We start from the raw sequence: 19,301 nt of genomic DNA, 5'->3' as shown, positions 1-19,301 counted from the left end.
CTTTAGGACGCTAATTATATAATAAAGGTAATATAATATATTAGTATAATATTTCAAATGTATATTTAGGTAATTTTCAGTGGTCACCACTTATTTGACTCACTTAGGGTTCAAACCGTTTCAGTCCATTCACCGAATTATCCAATAAGGGGAAAGGCACCAAAAAATATTTTTTATTCTTTGTACTTCAAAATATTTACTCAGATTTTAGTTATTATTTAATATTATTTATAATAATAAAAATAATTTATGGATATTTAATTAAAAACATATGTTGAATAAAAAATAAATTAGTAAAATATTACTTGTACACTCGTATGCTAAGTAACCTACCTGACAATTTCTTAATAAAAATCCATCCAAATTTGAAATACAAATACCATATTGAAATATAAAGTCTAAATCTTGATATTTCTACTCAGAATATTACTTAAAAGTTAAAATATATAGGTACATAAATGTTATATTATTATGTATGTATTTTAGTTTTTAACATTATTGAGATAATGAGATATTTTATTATTGAATACCTGTTCTATGTGAGGTACCACATAAAGTTTTCTTAGTAGAAAATAAAAAAAAGTTAAGAGTAAATCTCCAGTACTTACATTTTTATAAGCATGTGAAGTTAAAATTGTGAAAATTTGCAATTTCTTTGGTAGTTAGTAGAAATTCATTAACATTTATTGTATTTATAGCTTTTACACACCATCACACATCCATTACAGTGACCCTTTTGCACACTGCAGTACTTTCAGCAGAACAGTACTTACTTGCCCAAGCATTTTTTTTTTAAATAAATATAATTTTTGATTTCTTCTTATTTAATTTAATTTTTTTGATTTCCATAAATAATAAATATACTTTTTGTTATCTATTGTGTTTTAGGTCGAATCCTACCTTGTATACTGGTTACACAACTGATGTGTAAAATATTATGAATTTGTTGCCCCTATTGTAATATTCCGTTTGAGTCACCAAATGCATGTAGACCTAATGTTTAGCGATTCTAGTGGATCTATGCTAATCATCAGTTTCTAATCTTCATCAAGTAGTTGTACACTTGTACCGGCAAGTCGGAATCATCAGGTTGGAGCACTTTACTACTATCAATTTAGTATAATTAAATTTATTTTATGTATTTAATATTTAAATTCAGTTGGTTTGAGCGTGTCACTATTGGTTTTGTTGTATTACCTATTAGTAGAATACATTAATTCCTCTGAGGTCAGTCAGTGTCCACAATCATTTTAAATTGTTATAATAAAACTTACAAGCTATGAAGATTTCTTTGTTTCTAATGCATTTATGCATGTGCCAGTGTGACATAAGCTACTTTGATATTTTAAATATCAAATAAATTTTAATAATAAACCTTAATTTTTAAAATATAAAACCCTCGAAGAATATAAATATAGATTAATATAATACTATTCAGTAAAATATTTTGAAATTTAAGTATGTCAATATTTAATTTTTCAGATAATTGACTTAATATTTTAATATTTTTGTTTATTGAGGAAGAAACCTTTGGTGACATGCGAAACACCATCATTCAAAGGTATATAAAAGCTCATAAAAGCTTTATGTGTCCTTGACGATACAACCTCATTACCAGATCGTAGAGTCATTTCTATAGAATCAAATAAGAAGTACACATTATACATAACTATTTTATCTGATTAAATAGCCAAACAAAATATTACATGCACAACGGCTGATCTGTGGTCTTACAATAACAGAAGTTACTCAAGTATGTCATGTCACTTTATAGATGAGCATACTTATGTTAGATATTCATACGTTCTTGGTTGTAGAAGAATTAAAGACAATCATACTTTGTAATATAGCAGAAGTAATGAATGAAATAACTCATACATATAATATCTAGAACTCTAAAATATCACATACAAAAACTGATAATGCTAGCAATTTGGCAAGGCGTTCAGAACATACTCATTGAAATCTATTGGTATGGAGTTTTCAAATAAGTTTAATGATAACTGGTTAGATGATGAATCTATATGTGATGAACATAATTATATGGGGTAGTTTTGGCACAGATTTTGATACTGTAGATTTCTACAGGAAACCCATATTTCTTTACTGAGTATTGAGAACCATCTACAATGAATTTAATAACAAGTCCATACTCTAAATTTATATTGCTTATATTATTTATATAATAATTAAGAAAATTCAGATGACTAGTAGAAATTAGTATTTTTTATATGTATATATGTATATAATTGGTTGTCATTGGTGGATACTGGCGCTGGTAAGGTAAAAGTATGCATCAAATTATCAAATTTATGGTTACAAATAAAGAAATTATATCTTAAAACAAATATGAGAGTTAAATGTATACTTGTAAGTTGTAGTATTGTAAGGTACTCAAAAACCAGTGGCATAAATTGGCCTCAACTTTCCATACATAACCACCAATACTCTAAATCCTTAGGAAATCCATGCTGTGAACACAATATTTTATATAATTTTTGTAATTGTATATAATTTTATATTGCTCATTTCATTAATGCAAATGTAACAGAAACACAATTAAAAAAATCAACATTGTGTTAATACGTATTACTAATTCGTGACTAAACCATGGTCTGTTAATCATAAAAATTTCTACACGGCATGCACACCATTTTATTTGTGATATTCATTAATTTCTTAATTCACTTAATACTTTATATTTTTCATTGTGAATTTTTTACTGATGTCAAACATGCATATATATATAAATTAAAATTGATTAAATAATTAATTTTTGTTATCTTAAAATATAGTATGTTTAATGCACAAATTATTATAATTTCAAAAGCACATACCTACTATAGCCAATGTTTGTAACTGATTTTCAATTTCGATGTATAATATGTATAATATTACGTTTGATTTCTATGTATCACTGTCAATGCACAAACTGGTTAATTAATTAGAATCATTATTGATTTTTTTAAATATAACTATAATGACTATAAGAATTGCAACGTTAAGTTAATTTATGTATTTTAATATTGTTCAAAATATCTATCAAATCATCAATGATCATATTTATCATTATTATTATTATTATTATTCTATTAGGTAACTACTACTTATTAAAACTAAAATTGTAAAATATTGTGATTGATAATATTTAATTTATAACTTTTAAAACCAAAAACTATAAGCATGTGTACAACACACATATATTATATATAATAGGAATAATAGGATACATTACATTTAATTAATGTTTTATAGGCTACACATATTATATGCATCTAACAACTATGTACTTATAACTATGTATAACTATGTACCTATAAACAATATTAATGTTGTGATACACCAAAACAGGGGTCTATATAAATAATGTATAGCATTCATTATCAAGTTTATTGAACATTTTAATTTCACTAACTACGCACACGTAGTAATTATAAATTAATTATTTGATCTACGCAATACGTTTGCCAATAAATAATAATAATTTAATCCATATCACGTTTTGTTAAGCAATCTTATTTTAAAATTCAGCTATTGTTAACTCGTTATTAACAATCTTTGTACATAAATATTGTAATTTTACAGTTTTTCCTGATCCATGTTTATTTTTTATTCTTACGGGTTCCATATTATGTAAAGATATTTTAGTTTTACCTACCCCCACTTCCTCAAGAAATTTATTAAACAGCTTCCAAGTTGTTGGATGACTATGCCCGAGTAAATGCGGAAACCTATTGTTCCAGCTTTCACAAATATTATCATGTTTCAGGGGGCATATTTTTCAGAACAAATATGCAGGGACCGTCGTCATGAAGGCGCCCGCCACGGAGACGCCTGAACGTTCTATATATATTTTTTTCTTTTGTAAGTAATTTCAATGGTCGTATTTAATGATATATATAAATCAGAGGTTGACAGCTACATTTTGATTTCTACTAGTGTTAACGGCTTTGTAGAAAAATAACAATAGTCGGCATGCCGCTGGCGGCGACGACCAACCCAAGAGTGTATATTTATATTATTTCCAGTTTATTTCATTCCAATAATGACCAGTTATTGCCTGCACGTTCTATTGTCCTATTGTAACACCCAACATTTCAGCAATCGATTTTTCTTACTAATCGTTTATAAGGTAAAAAATAGAGAACACAACAAAAGTTTCAATATTTTAGTTCAAGTTTCGTCGTATTCGACGTATTACAACATACCGCATTCCTGTTTTACATTTTTTACTGTTGAATGTATTAATATTATTACGGTAATCTGAAAAACATCCCCAAATATATTCCTAACTGTTGTATATAGCAATCTAAAATATTAATTAATAATAGCAAAAAAATTTAAAATTTGAATGATTTAACTTTTATAATATTATCTTGATCACACAGTTAGATTACGTAAAGAATAAAAATATTTATTATGATAACAATGAACAATATTACGAATATAAAATATCATATTGCGCATAAAATATCTGGACACTTAAACGAACTATATTTTGAAAATCTCCATCTAATAAAAATTTACTATCATTTTGACGTACGTAAGTAAAATCTTTAAAACAAATTTTGTCATTGTAGGTAGTAGGTACTATGTACAGGAACTAAAGAAGTATACTAATAACCGTCTAAGGTTTAACCGTAATAACTTATCGTTAGCAATATAAGGAATCGCAGAAAAAAAAACCTGACGGAAAAAAGTATAACAAATATAGACAATTTTATCCGGATTACGGCTACTCAAATACAAAAATAGTAGGTACATAATATAGTCATATAATAATAATAATAATAGTTACAGCAGGTCAGTCGACTGTAAAAATATAACAATAATTATAGTATAAATATTTTATTGGGTATAGTGTAATATGATATTAAATATATAATTAAATTAAAACTCTATGTTGTCATTCCAATACATATAAAGTGTTCACATTATATTTATATTTTTGGGCTTTTTTTCCATTAAGTTTTTTTCTGGGCTTTTTTCCTTAGACATTTTTCTGCCAACCCAATAGAGGTGGTTCGAGGAGGGGTAATATAAATGGTAATCGGTAAAAATATCCAAATTTTACGTAAATTAGTATATTACACTTTACTTTCTAATAAATGCCACGCCTGCATGTGTTATTATCTCCGTTCTATTTTAAATCGTTTTTGACGTTCTATTTTTTGAATTTCCAGTAAGGACAATTTAATTTTTTTATTATTCAAACCTCAGGTTTTTGTTTTTCAAAATAATATATTATATACTTTGCATTTTGTCTAATTTTAACAGCCAATACATGAAGGTAGTTTTAAATTCTTGAAATGGCTGCCTGAGATATATTTATAGAGATCATATTTTTTCAAGATTTTTGACCAAGCATTTTTGATAGCACAAACCAATAATTATAAGTAATTTAATGAAAAAGTAAAAAACAAATGTATTTTCATAAGCTTATAACTTAATTATATTTATGTTCTCAAAAAAATAACGACGCTATGACACAGATAAAGTTCTTACCTAAGCGTTGTGGAATTTTGGTAATTCTACTATAAATAAAAGGGAGTAAAGTTGTCCCGTGCTAAACAGATTTTGCTATGTTATACGGTTGCAAGACGGAGACAACACATTTTTTTGATCAGAATTTTCCAATGTATTCAATATTAAGTATGTAATATGTATTAATGTATTAATATTAAAGCAAAATATGTAGTAAAATTAAATTCATAAATATGTGATTAAAATTTTCTTCTCACTTCACCTATAATATTCATTCGGTTATAAAACTCACTTTGGGATCACCACAAATATATAATAAAAGCGGCTTCCACTGTACTTATTAGTTATTATGGTCATATCCGAAAGTAGTATAAAATAGACAGTTCTGGATCACCTCCCCCTTAAATTTTACACGTAAAAGCATAGGGATCCTCAGTATAAGCAATTTCAGTACATGCACCTCCCAAACTTGTATGAATTACTCAATATAGGCAACCCGCAAAACCTATTAACCTACATTAATCACGACTGTCAGGTACGTGACTGACATATATTTTTCCCCTTCCCACATTACCTCCTCTTTTATTTCCCCTTATGAAAGAATTTTTTTTTTTTAAATATAATATTCTGGTATACTATTATATTGATCCTTTGTGGTATTTTACGTATTAAAATATACACGATACCATATAGGAGACATTAGTCCACAATGACACCACCGCCACCACCGCCGCCACCACCATTGTTCGTTCATGCCACACACACACACACACACACACACACACACACACACACACACACACACACACACACACAAATTCGCAAATAGTTACAAGTACACACATTCCATTCTATCCCTACCACCCTTTCTCACGCCTTTATCTCATTAACCGTCTACACACCTATAGAGACATGTCTGAATATTTTTGGTGATTACTAGCAAGAAATTAGTGCATTAAGTGAAACGAAATCAGTCCGTGTATTAACGTTCAAGTGTCAAGTCGTGTTTTTACAGAGTTCCGAAGTAGTATTAAAGTGTTCACAAATATTTTATAAAAATTAAATTATTTATTTTACTAAAGCTAACACCATAGTTTGGTTTCTTCTGATATTTCTAGTATTGTGCGCATGCGCTTATAAAATCATTTCACACTGATATTTAAAGAGCAAATATTTTACTATATTTCATTACCTATCTATTTGTTGAAGAGTCAAGTCGTGTATAGTTTTCTTCATTCAACATACATAAATACATAATCATGTTCTCATGTGGTATTTGTGATAAGACATTTACTAGGATCGGTAGTCTACACAGACATACCAAGTCACACGATGTAACCAATACGATTTCATGCAGTTTATGCTCGGAAATATTCACACGAAGAGATAACCTCATAAGACATATCAAAGAAAAACACCGTAAGTAATTTTTAAATACAATATTCAGATCTATTAGATAAATTATTCATAGTTAAGGCTACGTATTTCATGTTTAATCATCACAATAAAACATATATGCATTATAGATGCAATATATAAATATATAATAAAGGTGTTTAAAAAAAAAAAAAGTGTAATTTATTCAATGAATAATTTTTTTCAAGTATCTAATTAATAATAATACTATTTTCAGGTTCAAGTATTGTAATTCAACAAGAACCAACCATAACCAAGCGAGAAATTCAAGATTTTTTTAAAACAGCTGAACATATTTACGATTATAATGGTAAATATATCATTCATATGTTTATTCACCTCCTATGATATAACAATAATATAAATATATATAATAAAATAATATTATGAACACCCCTCATATATTTACTAGTACTATGTACAAAAGTAAGTATATATTTAAAATAATCTGATAATATTTCAAATAAACATATTTAAAGTTATAATTAGTTATTATATTATTACGAACGTAGGCATTTTAAACATCTTATTATTAATATTATTACACAAAAGAATAATGTATATTATTGCTATATCTGAGACCTCTATATCATTTTTGTTTTTGCTTTTGCATAATATATACACACTACATATACATGTATGTAATACTATTTAGTATTTGTAGATCTATCTCAATCGTGTGTTCCATATGATAAACATATCACTAAAAAAAATTTTTAATTCTTAATTTTTCTTCAGATACTTTTATTAAAAAAACGTTTATATTTATAACAACAATTTATCTTTACACACATATTTCTATAATTTTTAGCATTATAATAGTAAATTATTTATTTTATTTCAGTTCCTTCGGCTTCAAATCGCAATGATCTTAAGCGTGTACATGCGGAAAATTCAAACGAAGCAGTAAATGCAAAAAAAACACGCATGACTATCGTTAAAACCCCCGGTTTTATTAAGACTGGTTCATCGCTCTCTAATAAAATCATTTGGTATTATAAGAAAAATACAGATAATTTTAACAACTTCAGCGCATTTTTAGTATCATCAAAAAAAGACTTAATTCAATTACTTAAATCATCGTCGACAAATCACCCAATTAAATTCAACTTGAAACTCGAGGCAACGTTCAGTCAGCCAAACGTAGAGAATTCAGCAGAGAACCGTGCGTTTAAAACTTCAGCAAGAGAAATTTTTATGGATACGGATATCGACTCAATAGTAGAACAAGCGTTCGTAAAATTATTGGTCGAAGAGGATGTTTATACATCTAAAGGAAGTGGCTTTACTTTGGAAGCAATAGACGGCTTATTATTAGGACTATACAATTACACACCTATGGGGGGTTCGTCTTATATAACACTTCCAGAGGACGTTAAAAATAAAAAAGCAATTATCAATCCTCAAAACTCGGACCAACAGTGCTTCAAGTGGGCAATCCTAGCAAGATACGTTACGGGTAATAACAAAACTATTATAACTGAAAATTATACATCGCTCGAAGATAAATTTAATTTCGATGGTTTAACATTCCCGACACCCATCACAGAAATAAAAAAATTTGAGAAAAATAACATGAACACGTCTGTCAATGTATTTGGATTAAAAAAAGAAAAGAATAAAAAACATATTATTTTCCCACTTAAAGTTGCGGATGAAGAAAAAAAAGATCATTTCGATCTACTATTAATTACCAACGGTGATAAAAGCCACTACACCTACATCTCTAATTTTTCCCGGCTTGTTAGAACACAAAAAACGTCACATGACGGTCATGTAATATTTTGCAAACGTTGCTTTACATCCTATGATAATCAACCTCGGAAAAATACGCTATGTGGACAAGCAGCACTTGATCAGCATAAATTGATATGTGGATCGCATAAACCAATTTTACCTCAGATGCCTGACCCCGGTACAATGTTGGAGTTTGATGCATGGCAAAAAACACAACGCCACCCCATAGTTATTTATGCCGACTTCGAAGCGCTTCTCGTTAAATGTAACGAGAAAAAAGGAAAAAATACAACTGTAATTCAAAATCACGAGCCTATGAGTTATGGTTTTTTCGTAAAGGCAGATGATCACATACCAAAAGAACTGCTTGAAGAATTTGAAATACCAACATCACCAGTTATATACCGCGGAAGTAATGAAAATAAAGAGGTAGCAAAACATTTTGTACAAAGTATTGTGGAAATAGCAGAAAAAATAGACAAACTGCTCAAAACAAACACACCAATTATAATGACACCGGAACAGCGACGCACATATGAATTATGTAAGGCATGTAATTTATGTAAAAAGAGATTTTCCAAAGAAAACCATAATGTAGCTGATCATTGCCATCTATCGGGAAAATTTAGACAAAGTTTATGTAATTCATGTAATCTCAAGCTTCAAAAACCAAATTTTGTACCGGTTTTCTTTCACAATTTAACCAACTATGATGCTCACTTTTTGGTAACTGAGCTTGGATATGACAAGAGCACAATTTCTGTAATACCAAACAGCGAGGAGAAATTCATTTCGTTTTCGAAATATATCAACAACTCCTTCACAATCCGCTTTATAGATACATTTAGATTTATGGCCTCCAGCTTATCGACGTTAGCCAAAAATTTAATAACACCAGACTTGGAGAAGTTCAGAGAGACGAGAAAACATTTTCCAATTGAAGACATGCCACTCGTTACTCGTAAAGGTGTTTACCCTTATGAGTATACGGATGGCTGGAGCAAACTGAAGGAAACGCATCTGCCGAAGAAAACAGATTTTTACAGTACATTAACAGAAGAACACATTAAGGATGAGGAATATACATTTGCAAAGACTGTTTGGAACCATTTCAACTGTCATACGCTTGGAGAGTATTCAGATCTGTATCTTAAAATCGACATCATGCTGTTAGCTGATGTGTTCGAGAACTTCCGAGACCTTTGTTTGACAACTTATAGCCTGGACCCGGCGTTCTACTATACTTGTCCAGGCTTTTCTTTTGATGCGATGTTGAAACATACTTCAATGAAGCTCGAACTACTTCATGACTATGATATGTTGCTGATGATCGAGAAAGGTAATGATATAATATTTTATAATATAATGTTACTATTTAATAATACATATATGATTTATTTTAGGTATACGTGGTGGTCTCACACAAGCAAGTATGAGATACGCCAAGGCGAACCACAAAAATACTCCAGATTATGACCAGGCAAATCCAAAATCATGGTTGATATACCAAGTCTGTAAGTTTTTTTATAATTTTAATTTATTCAGTTAAATAGGTATATTTTTCTTAATTTAAGGCAATAACTTGTATGGATGGGCCATGTCACAATACATGCCATACGGGGGGTTCAAATGGGTTGAACCAACACTCGACAAACTGAACAATTTGACTGATACTTCGCCCATAGGAAGGATATACGAGGTGGATATATCCTATCCGCAAGAATTATATGATAAACACAACGACTTGCCTTTTCTACCGCAGAACGGTATACCTACTGATTCAAAAGTGAAAAAACTAATGGCAACATTAGAGCCCAAGAAAAATTATATTGTCCACTACCGTAATCTACATCAAGCCATTAAAAACGGCCTTAAAGTAGATAAAGTAAGCATTTAATTTACAACAATTCTGCGATGAAGACATTTTTAACGTTATAATATTTAAAGGTACATAGAGTCATTGAGTTGAATCAGTCGGAATGGTTGGCAGATTACATCAACCTGAACACTAAGTTACGCAAGAAGGCCACAAACGATTTCGAGAAAGATTTTTTTAAATTAATGAACAATGCAGTATTTGGTATGTTATTATAAATTTTAGTTTTTTTAATTTTTCATAACATTTTCTTATGATTTTCCAGGCAAGACGATGGAAAATGTTCGCCAACGTATACAAATTAAGTTAGTATCCAGTGAAAAGTGTTTGCAGAAACTTATAAATAAGTCAACGTTTAAGCACTGTACAACTTATAACGAGAATCTAGCAGCTGTGTCGCTAGAGAATAAGGAAATTAAATTTGATAAGCCAATATATATAGGTAACTATTACACACACACACACACAAATATTATATTTTAATGTTATTAATCTCAAATTAATTGATTATTTGTTTATCATAGGTTTTGCAGTACTTGAAATAAGTAAAACTCTTATGTATGAGTACCATTACGATGTCATGCAAAAACATTATGGTAAAAAAATAGAACTCATGTATACAGATAAAGGTAAATATTTTAAAACCAATTTTATTTTCTTATACTGATTAAAATTATTTTTTTAGATTCACTGGTGTACCATATTATTACGGATGACTTTTACCAGGACTTAGCAAATAACGCAAACTTGCTAGACAAGATGGATACAGCAAATCTCCCGAAAGACCATCCGTGTTACATTCCTGACCGTAAGAAGATCCCAGGTTTGTTTTCCGACGAGACGGATGGACTCGTTATGCCAGAGTTTTGTGCGTTGAGGGCAAAGTCATACGCATATATTTTACAAGGCAAGGAGAAGATCAAAGCCAAGGGAATCCGTGGGCACGTGGTCAAGAATCACATGACATTCGATGACCATAAGAAGTGTCTGTTTGATGACAGTGATTTAGACGTTTTCAGTCAAAATGTATCCATCCGATCATTCAAACACCAGCTCAGGACTATAATATCGAACAAATTAACCTACAATAACTTTGATGATAAGAGAGTTATTCTAGAGGACAAAATCCATACCTTAGCTCATGGACATTATAGTTTAGAGTAAGTTAATACAATTTATGTTTTTAAAATTATTTATTTTGTAATATTTTTGAATTGTATAGGAATGATAAAGAACAAATATAAACCGGAGATCTTGGATTTTTGTCGAGAAGCTTGAACACAGCATACGAATTTCAAAATTGATATTTGTTTGATTGTCGAAAATCAATTAGTTAATATCTCCTAATGAAAAGAAATGTCTCCAATTGAATTACAACTAAAATCACCAAGATTTTTTCTTCGCTTAGAATACTTGTATGACTGTATTGTTCAACGGATTAGAGTCGAGGTGGGAGCGATGTGTGTACATGTAAAATAACTTTATATACCTATGTAAAAATATTTGTATACACCTATGTTTTACTTTGTTTGTTTTTATAATAAAGTTTTTTTTTTTATTGAAATACATTGAGTAATCAGTTTTATAATTATTTATTATATATTTTAGTCTAAATATGTAAAAATAAAAATAGGTATATCATAATTAAAAAAAAAAAAAAATAATATATTACTGATACTACTGCTATATTTTCAATAATTACTTTCGCTAAAATATGTACCATCATACATCAGTTAAAATATTTATATATAATATATTATGAGTTAAACAATTTGCTTAGTATACCATATGAAACCACATCCGATAATCCCCACACTGAGGTTATCTTTCGAACTTTATTATGAAATTCTTCTAATTCGTCCTCGTCCCGAGCTAATAATTTATTTTCAAATTTAAGCTGGAGTAAAACTTCAGCTTGTGTATAAGCCATAACCACATCTCTGATTTCCATTTCTGATGATGATCCAGTTAAGTATGCCTAGGCAATTATTTGTTTCAGAAATAATATAAATTAAATGTTATTTTCAATACTTACAACACTTTCAGCCCTTAAAATCATTCCGACATCACCTTCAATATCGCAATCTACATATTCGATGTAATTGGATCCACGGAACAGAAGAAGACCTACTGTCTGTTCCAAGTTCATTTCTTCGAAATGCAACATGATTTCTTGCCATAGTTCTGTAACCATCATATTACGCTCGCTCAGATTTAACTGCGAGTAGTAAGATAGATAGGCATCCATGAGATTAAGCATGTTCCATACATATTCTATACCATCATCACTATTAAAAATAAAATAAATAAATACACTTTATTAAAAGATTATATTAACATGATTAATATAATTACAAAATTTCTCCATCATCAGAATCATATTCATACTCGCTATTGGCTTCAAAGTTTTCATTGAGGAAGGGATTTTCATCTTCATCTTCATCACCACCATCATTTTGATAATGATTATCGCTAAATAAATATTAAAAAAAGTGAATAATTTCTTTTCATTTTTCTTTTGACATACTATTATAAATCTTACCATATTTCCACATGTTGATTAAGGATACACGTTAAAAACGAGAAAAACATTGATATAAAATTCATTTTATAAAATTAATAAAAAATAAAACTACTGTTTAGAAATATGTTAGAACTCGAGAGAATATTATGTATGTTAAACACTGATATAAACACTGAAAAAATTATATATGTTATATAGAGAGCTAAGCGAAGACTGCACGCATACTGGTTTAGGGCAGGTCAGTGTCGTCGTTTCGTGGGATCTTACAATTGATAGCAGTTGTCCGCCGCCCGTCGCCTCCAGCGCTTTCGTCGCGTCCGCCGGTGCGGCCCGCAGGCAATTATACTGTACACCCCGAAATATTGTAAGATCCCATGAAACGACGACACTGACCTGCCCTAAACCAGTATGCGTGCAGTCTTCGCTTAGCTCTCTACATAACATATATAATTTTTTTTATATATATTTTTTTCTTTTGTAAGCAATTTCAATGGTCGTATTTAATGCCATATATAAATCAGAGGTTGACAGCTACATTTTGATTTCTACGAGTGTTAACGGCTTTGTAGAAAAATAACAATAGTCGGCATGCCGCTGGTGGCGACGACCAACCCAAGAGTGTATATTTATATCATTTCCAGTTTTTTTCATTCCAAAAATGACCAGTCATTGCCTGCACGTTCTATTGTCCTATTGTAACACCCAACATTTCAGCAATCGATTTTTCTTACTAATCGTTTATAAGGTAAAAAATAGAGAACACAACAAAAGTTTCAATATTTTAGTTCAAGTTTCGTATTCGACGTATTACAACATACCGCATTCCTGTTTTACTTTTTTTACTGTTGAATGAATTAATATTATTACGGTAATCTGAAAAACATCACCAAATATATTCCTAACTGTTGTATACAGCCATCTAAAATATTAATTAATAATAGCAAAAAAATTTAAAATTTGAATGATATAACTTTTATAATATTATCTTGATCACACAGTTAGATTACGTAAAGAATAAAAATATTTTTTATGATAACAATGAACAATATTACGAATATAAAATATCATATTGCGCATAAAATAGCTGGACACTATATTTTGAAAATCTCCATCTAATAAAAATTTACTATCATTTTGACGTACGTAAGTAAAATCTTTAAAACAAATTTTGTCATTGTAGGTAGTAGGTACTATGTACAGGAACTAAAGAAGTATACTAATAACCGTCTAAGGTTTAACCGTAATAACTTATCGTTAGCAATATAAGGAATCGCAGAAAAAAAAACCTGACGGAAAAACGTATAACAAATATACACAATTTTATATCCTGATTACGGCTACTCAAATACAAAAATAGTAGGTAAATAATATAGTCATATAATAATAATAATAATAGTTACAGCCGGTCAGTCGACTGTAAAAATATAACAATAATTATAGGATAAATATTTTATTGGGTATAGTGTAATATGATATTAAATATATAATTAAATTAAAACTCTATGTTGTCATTCCAATACATATAATGTGTTCACATTATATTTATATTTATGGGCTTTTTTTCCATTAAGTTTTTTTCTGGGCTTTTTTCCTTAGACATTTTTCTGCCAACCCAATAGAGATGGTTCGAGGAGGGGTAATATAAATGGTAATCGGTAAAAATATCCAAATTTTACGTAAATTAGTATATTGCACTTTACTTTCTAATAAATGCCACGCCTGCATGTGTTATTATCTCCGTTCTATTTTAAATCGTTTTTGACGTTCTATTTTTTGAATTTCCAGTAAGGAATATATATAATTATGTATAATTTCAATTTTTTTGATCAGAATTTTCCAATGTATTCAATAATAAGTATGTAATATGTATTAATGTATTAATATTAAAGCAAAATATGTAGTAAAATTAAATTCATAAATATGTGATTAAAATTATCTTCTCACTTCACCTATAATATTCATTCGGTTATAAAACTCACATTGGGATCACCACAATTATATAATATAAGCGGCTTCCACTGTACTTATTAGTTATTATGCCATTATGGTCATATCCGAACCTTCGCAAAGGATTGGTCGTTCATTAAACAACAGTCCTGGAAATCAATGTACAATAAGTAACAAATATGTATTGTTATGTTCCCCATTTCATATATTATATTCTATATTGATGGTATAACGGACTGTTATAATATGAACGCCCGAATTCTTATCGATTCCGCCAGTGCAGGTACTGTGAAAACAACTAATTGATTTAACCGCACCTATACCAATTTTAACTTCAGTTTGGTCCCTATCTTTTATATATTGATTATTACTAAGGCCCTGAATTTTATGCAATAAAAACTAACAAAATATGTATGCACTTATGCGCTTAAAAATCCTGATATATGTGATTAAATATGCTCTTATTTTTTTTTTTTAACTTATAAATATGAGGGAAAAATAATTATTAGTTATGAATTTATGAGATACTACTCACGATTTTTAATTCAATTTCTTTGACTGGTAATTAAAAACATTATTTTATTAATTAATATACATTTTTACACATTACAATTCACAAACAACGATTTTGATCAATTCTCAAATTTGAACGACCGCCTGTTATCTGCCAACATATTTTTGTACACCGCAAAGCTCCTCTCCACATAAACCTAAGAAATTGGTGCGTTGGCTGCGGTCTTGTGGTTATTTTATAATAGAATAATATATTGAGCAAGTTAAACACATTAATTTCGGCACGGGCGCGCTCGTTGATCGACCTAATAAGATAAAGCCGATAAAGCTAGCTGTAGTTAAAATTTATAAATATATATATATAAATAAATTATAAAACCAATTGGGGAAAAATATTGTTTTTAATATCAAAGTTTGGTATCAAGTATACATTACATACATTACAGTACATATTATATACAATTTTATACAGGTATTTCATATTATGATACAATGGAACCTCTATAAATCAAATTTTCGGTTTAATTGAAAGGAATGCCATATTGCCATGGCCCCTGCGTTACAATACATGATTTGTGTGTTCTTGGGAAAGTCGAATTTTCGATACAAGGTTTTTATAAAAATATTAAATATATACCTGAAAGAGAGATCAATATTTACTAGGAGAATGCAATTGTGATGTACAACTATGTTCTTATAATCTATTCCATACGTATTGTACAAAAATATTATATTTTAATTAAATTATTATTAAAAATTGATTTTGTGCATTCCCACAAAATCCACGATACAGGTTTATGCGCAAGCTTTTTAAGAGTTAGGAACGAAAAACATAATTTAATTTACTATTTTAATTCTTGGATGACCACAGCAGCTGTAGCAGCAATACCCGAATTAAAACATGTCGACGGTGTTTTGTAGAAAGGGCGTAACCCTCAAAAAATCGAAAACCGACTTTTTGGTATCAAAATTTTCAGAAAAATTATACGCATTAACTGTAAAAACGTCGTCCATTGGATAAGAAATGTGTCTAACTGATAACAATTATACTGAATGGAGGCGCCCTTTTAACAATATAAAAGTAAAATATGATTTTGTAAAAAGGGCGTTCTCCACACAAATATTATATATATATTGGGTAACAATTTAGAAATTACAGTATTTATACTTTTACTTGTTAGTATTCAACTGTTTATGTTGTGTTATTAATTTATTATCAATATACAATAATAATATATTATTAATATTATCTAAACGTCAATTGATCTTATTGCTATCATGGCAGTCTGTTGTTATTCTGTTATCATAGAAGTTCCCGCTTAAATATTAATATTATTATGATAAATATAATTTATCACTTCGACAGTGGTCGGTTTGTCCGTTTGTCCACAGAATAGATAAATTGGTTTATCGGACAGTTGTTGTTAACGTTCACGATTATTAATAACTTAATAATAAGTTCTTAATAATCATGTATACCCCCGTCTCCCTGTCATTGATTATAAATATTAAAATAATATCTAACCTAACTTAGTATTTATAATCAATGGTCGTATTAATTAATGTTACACAGTGAACTGCACAGAATACATTAACAAATAGATTTGTCGTTGCACTACGTTTTGGTCTTTTTCGTGTTTGTTATATTTTAATTATTTCATCATGACTTCAAGAACCCTAAAGCTGATGCGGATGGCATTAAAAGGTAACACTAGTATTAGTACACAATATGGCCATAATGCAAAAGATAGTAATAATATTATTACTGTTAATGAGGAACCTAATGATAAGAATATAAATCTTAATAATGCCAATGAACCTCTTCTAAACGAACTTGACAATTATACATTCGACCTGGATATCAATAATATTGACGAGTTTGTTTTATTAGAAGATGGAATTGATATAAATACTATTTATGGGACAGAAACTAATTTAAATAATATTAATAATAGTATTGGAAATAATACTAATCATAATATTATTACTTCTAATATTAATAATATAAATGTCCCATTTCCAACTTTTTCTGAAGCTGATGAAGATATAATTGTTAGAAAGTCTGATATAAACCTCAATATTGAAAACATTGATGAGTTGGTTGTATTAGAAGATAAAATTGATCATAATATTATTATAAATACTACTTCTGTGACAGAAATTAATATAAATATTAATAATGCTATAGAAAATAATAATATTATTTCTAGTATTGATATAAATGTCCCATCTTCTGAAGCTGATGAAGATCTGATTGTTGGAATGTCTGGTAAAAAAAAAAAGAAAGATTGATGTTCGTTTAAATAAAAAACAAAACCGTGCCATAGGTGAAAGCTATAAAAAAATTAAGAAAGATAATAGTTTTGAAATTGTAAGAAAGAAAAAAATGAAAAAAAATGATTGTTTGGTTAAAAAAAAATGTAAAAATGAGTGTGCGACCATCAGTGAAACTGAAAGATTGGCTATATTTAATAAATATTGGTATGAACTTCATGATTATAATAGAAAAAGAGACTATTTATTAAGTTGTATGGAAAAAGCCCCCATTAAAAAGACTTATGTTTTACATACATCTAATCGTTCTAGTACTTATCGTTATTTTGTCTCTGTTGATAATGTTGAAAAAGAAGTATGTAGGAAATTTATTCTTAGTACATTGGACATTTCAGAAAAATTACTAAGATATACTCGTGATAACAAGATTGATCTCTATATTTCTAAACATGACAATAGAGGTAAGCAACCATCAAAAAATAAAACTGCTAATGTCATAATTGGGAATGTTGACAGATTTATACAAATGTTGCCAGCTGTCCCATCCCACTATTGTAGAGGCTCCTCTAGTAAAAAATATATTACAAATGATTTTAATAGCTTGGAACATGTGTACAGAGTTTATATTGAAGACTGTAAGTTTAATAACAAACCATCAGTATCCTGTGGTGTATTTAAAAAAAGATGGAATACTGAATATAACATTGGTATTCATGTACCAAAAAAAGATAAATGCACTTTTTGTGAAGGATTTACAAATAATGAAACTAAAACAACTGAAGATATACTTAATTATGAACATCACATAGCAGAAAAAAAATTCACACATGAAGTATTTAAGCAAGACCAACTGAGAAGTGGAAAAAATGGATTTTTGTGCTGCAGCTTTGATCTGCAAAAAGTGTTGAACACTCCATGTGGCAACAGTATGTTATTATTTTATTCAAGAAAACTAGCGTATTATAACTTAAGTATTTATGAAAGTAATACAAAAAATGGACATTGTTATCTGTGGTCTGAGCCTGATGGCAAAAGGGGCTCAAATGAAATTGCTTCCATTATATTTAAATATTTAATAACTATTGATGAAACAGGTACTTTTCAAGAAATAGCACTTTATTGTGATAGCTGTCCTGGACAAAACAAAAATCATGTTGTTTTGTCTATGTTGCGATATTTCCTATTAATTTCAAAAAATATTATCAGTTTAACGATTAATTATTTATTGCCAGGACATACATACATGCCAGTTGACTCTGTGCATGCATGTATTGAGAAACATTTAAAAAGAAAAACTGTATGGGCTCCTTCTGAATGGCCTACAATAATCAGAAATTCAAGAACTAAATTTGGTCCATATAATACTGTTGAATTAAATCATTCAGACTTTTTAGATTGGTCCGAAGTATGTAAAACAATGTTTAATCGACCAAAATTAAAAGATGCAGATGGCTGTGATGTTAAATTTAAAAAGATTAGAACAGTATATTTTAATAAAGAGTATCTGAATAATTTTAAGATAGCTTACTC

At 29.0% G+C, this 19,301-nt stretch overlaps 3 protein-coding genes across 3 annotated transcripts; 2 read left to right on the top strand and 1 right to left on the bottom strand.

Moving 5' to 3' along the window:
* Nucleotides 1-6,742: 6,742 nt before the first annotated feature.
* Nucleotides 6,743-10,534, top strand: LOC149059425 (uncharacterized). The gene is made up of 5 exons (XM_089216017.1): nucleotides 6,743-6,903; nucleotides 7,118-7,210; nucleotides 7,745-9,976; nucleotides 10,041-10,151; nucleotides 10,212-10,534. The coding sequence occupies exons 1-5, from the start codon at nucleotides 6,744-6,746 to the stop codon at nucleotides 10,532-10,534; spliced, it is 2,919 nt and encodes a 972-aa protein (XP_089072143.1). The 5' UTR covers nucleotide 6,743.
* LOC149059424 (uncharacterized) lies at nucleotides 10,461-11,963 on the top strand. Its single transcript, XM_089216018.1, has 6 exons — nucleotides 10,461-10,522; nucleotides 10,585-10,717; nucleotides 10,779-10,955; nucleotides 11,038-11,142; nucleotides 11,199-11,673; nucleotides 11,736-11,963. Exons 2-6 carry the CDS (start codon nucleotides 10,699-10,701, stop codon nucleotides 11,755-11,757), a joined length of 798 nt encoding a protein of 265 aa, XP_089072144.1. The 5' UTR covers nucleotides 10,461-10,522; nucleotides 10,585-10,698; the 3' UTR covers nucleotides 11,758-11,963.
* A 306-nt stretch (nucleotides 11,964-12,269) lies between these two features.
* Nucleotides 12,270-13,073, bottom strand: LOC149059423 (uncharacterized). The gene is made up of 3 exons (XM_089224117.1): nucleotides 12,869-13,073; nucleotides 12,549-12,801; nucleotides 12,270-12,491 (listed from the first exon to the last, which is right to left on the bottom strand). The coding sequence occupies exons 2-3, from the start codon at nucleotides 12,771-12,773 to the stop codon at nucleotides 12,270-12,272; spliced, it is 447 nt and encodes a 148-aa protein (XP_089080243.1). The 5' UTR covers nucleotides 12,774-12,801; nucleotides 12,869-13,073.
* Nucleotides 13,074-19,301: the final 6,228 nt, after the last annotated feature.

This window comes from Diuraphis noxia, unplaced genomic scaffold (genome assembly GCF_037042655.1).
Source record: "Diuraphis noxia isolate RWA-SAM2 unplaced genomic scaffold, SU_Dnox_SAM2 contig0001, whole genome shotgun sequence".
Lineage (NCBI taxonomy): Eukaryota > Metazoa > Arthropoda > Insecta > Hemiptera > Aphididae > Diuraphis > Diuraphis noxia.
Note: the sequence above shows the minus strand (reverse complement) of the source record. Positions and strands in the feature narration are given on the sequence as shown.